Source organism: Ctenocephalides felis, unplaced genomic scaffold (assembly GCF_003426905.1).
Source record: "Ctenocephalides felis isolate EL2017-DRISC unplaced genomic scaffold, ASM342690v1 CF-g0.4_SCAFFOLD_00807, whole genome shotgun sequence".
Classification (NCBI taxonomy): domain Eukaryota; kingdom Metazoa; phylum Arthropoda; class Insecta; order Siphonaptera; family Pulicidae; genus Ctenocephalides; species Ctenocephalides felis.
The window spans coordinates 16,299-18,281 of NW_020536961.1; the positions used below are offsets into that span (position 1 = coordinate 16,299).

Below are 1,983 nucleotides of genomic sequence, written 5' to 3' on the forward strand. Positions count from 1 at the left end.
CGAACTGACTAATATTAATTTCTTAATGACTAATAATAATATATTAAAAAGAGAAGAGAAAAGTATAGAGTCTAAGTATGTAGTATATAGAGTATATACTAAAGATAATAGAATAGTATAATTAGAAGAAATGACAAATAATGAACAAATTTAAAAAGTTAAATCCTACAGACATAAAATATATATATTGATATCAAAATTGATAGAAAACTAAATTCCAAGAATTAAAATTCATTTATAAGTCATTCTTTTTTAACATTAACTTTGCATTTGATAGTTATTTTGTTTTCCAATCAATCATTAATAAAGTTGCATTCTACAAAATCTTGAATTTCTTATGATTCGATTGTGTCAATAGAACAGTGCAGAAGTCCTTTTGGATGGAATGTTAAGAATATTTCTCTGTTGCAATTTATACCTTAAATTATTGCATTGTTTGTCTATCCTTCTTAATTCCCTCAACATATAATGGATGTGTCATACATTTTACATGCCCTCGGCATCCAGACACTCCTATCCTTAGTCACTAGATTCTGCTGCAATTTGTATTCCCAAGAACATCTAATAAACGTAACATGCCGGAAAGAAGTGCATTTTTATATTATTTCTGAAGTTACCACAAGTTGGTGCGTTACATTTTGCCATATTAAATTTCACATAAATGCTTACTTGAATACAATTAATTACAAATGCGAACAACAAACTTTGAGAGAAAATTTGAGACGAGGCGACCAAATTTAAGCGAGTAATTTTGACGTTTTACTTGTTTTGAAACTAGTAGCGACATCTTTTTTCGCTAAAAATAGTAGTTCTTTCCAAAACAGGGTAATATACATTTGTTCGGAGATAACTCCCCGTGCCCGTGTCTACGATACTGTCAAATTCATGAGTGCCAACCTTCGTGCGCACTCTATTATCGCGGGATGTGATTTATATAATGCGTCCTATTCGTGGTACTATCCGTTTCTCTGCTTGTAGATGCCTTTGGCGAATAGTCTGTCAATGCCTTTTGCGAACTCTCTGTAGATGCTTTTAGCGGACAGTCTCGCAGCGAATGTCCCAACTTTCCACACGAGTAACATGCATCTTTTTGTCTCCTAGGCTTCGAGCATCCTATCGCCCTGTGGCCGCTTTCACCGCAATTAAAACATTCCACTACCTTCGGTATTACTACAGACGGCGGTGGTTTCCAGCTCATATTCTGCGAAATGCCCCGTTTATATGGCGTTATTTCATTCATCACTCTCAGCAATGCCGACGTACTCTTGAATTCGCGCATTTTCGCCTGGGCTTGCAATGTCGCATTAAAAACCCTTCGATCAAATACGCTATCATTTCCGTTTCTTCAAACGCAATTTTGTTCCTAGCCCCATCTGTTTCTTATAATATGTACTAAATGGTTCATTTCTACTCCATTTCCGGGCTTCGAACCTTCTCGTTAATGTTAATCTGTCCTCTCTACACTGGGACTGACACATAGATAAAGAAGAGTATATAGATCGCTCTCTCGGGCCATATTTCGTTGCCACATTCCTGTGTTAGTTGAAGCCCCTCTCTACAGAGGGCACTAGTCGCCTGAACGGGTGCGAATAAAAAATACCATAGAAATGAACCAAAATTATATGGACCATTTAGAAGCATTTATTTTTCACAAAAACATTCTACATTTTATGATAACACTACTTAGTAGTTCTCTTTATAAACAATGCACACCTAGCACCGAAATGTACATAAATATACACATTATCCACAATGTATATATATATATATATATATATATATATATATATATATATATATATATATATATATATTACAAATGTATTCTGAGTGGATAATAGATATTAATTTGGAAATATGAACAAACAACACTCTTTTTGCACTAATTTATTAAATAATAATTTTCACAAACGTTTCGAGACTAGGTTTGTCTCATCATCAGTGTGTTATAATTAAAAAATTTTTTTTTTTAAAATATGGAAA

General features: G+C 33.4%; 1 protein-coding gene across 1 annotated transcript; it reads right to left on the reverse strand.

Moving 5' to 3' along the window:
- Positions 1–913: 913 nt before the first annotated feature.
- Positions 914–1,279, reverse strand: LOC113369773. The gene has a single exon (XM_026610347.1). It carries the CDS (start codon positions 1,277–1,279, stop codon positions 914–916), a length of 366 nt encoding a protein of 121 aa, XP_026466132.1.
- Between the last annotated feature and the right edge of the window lie 704 nt (positions 1,280–1,983).

What these genes read in the sequence shown, in the direction of transcription:
- LOC113369773 (XM_026610347.1), bottom strand. Translation starts at nt 1,279, where the DNA reads ATGCGCGAATTCAAGAGTACGTCGGCATTGCTGAGAGTGATGAATGAA.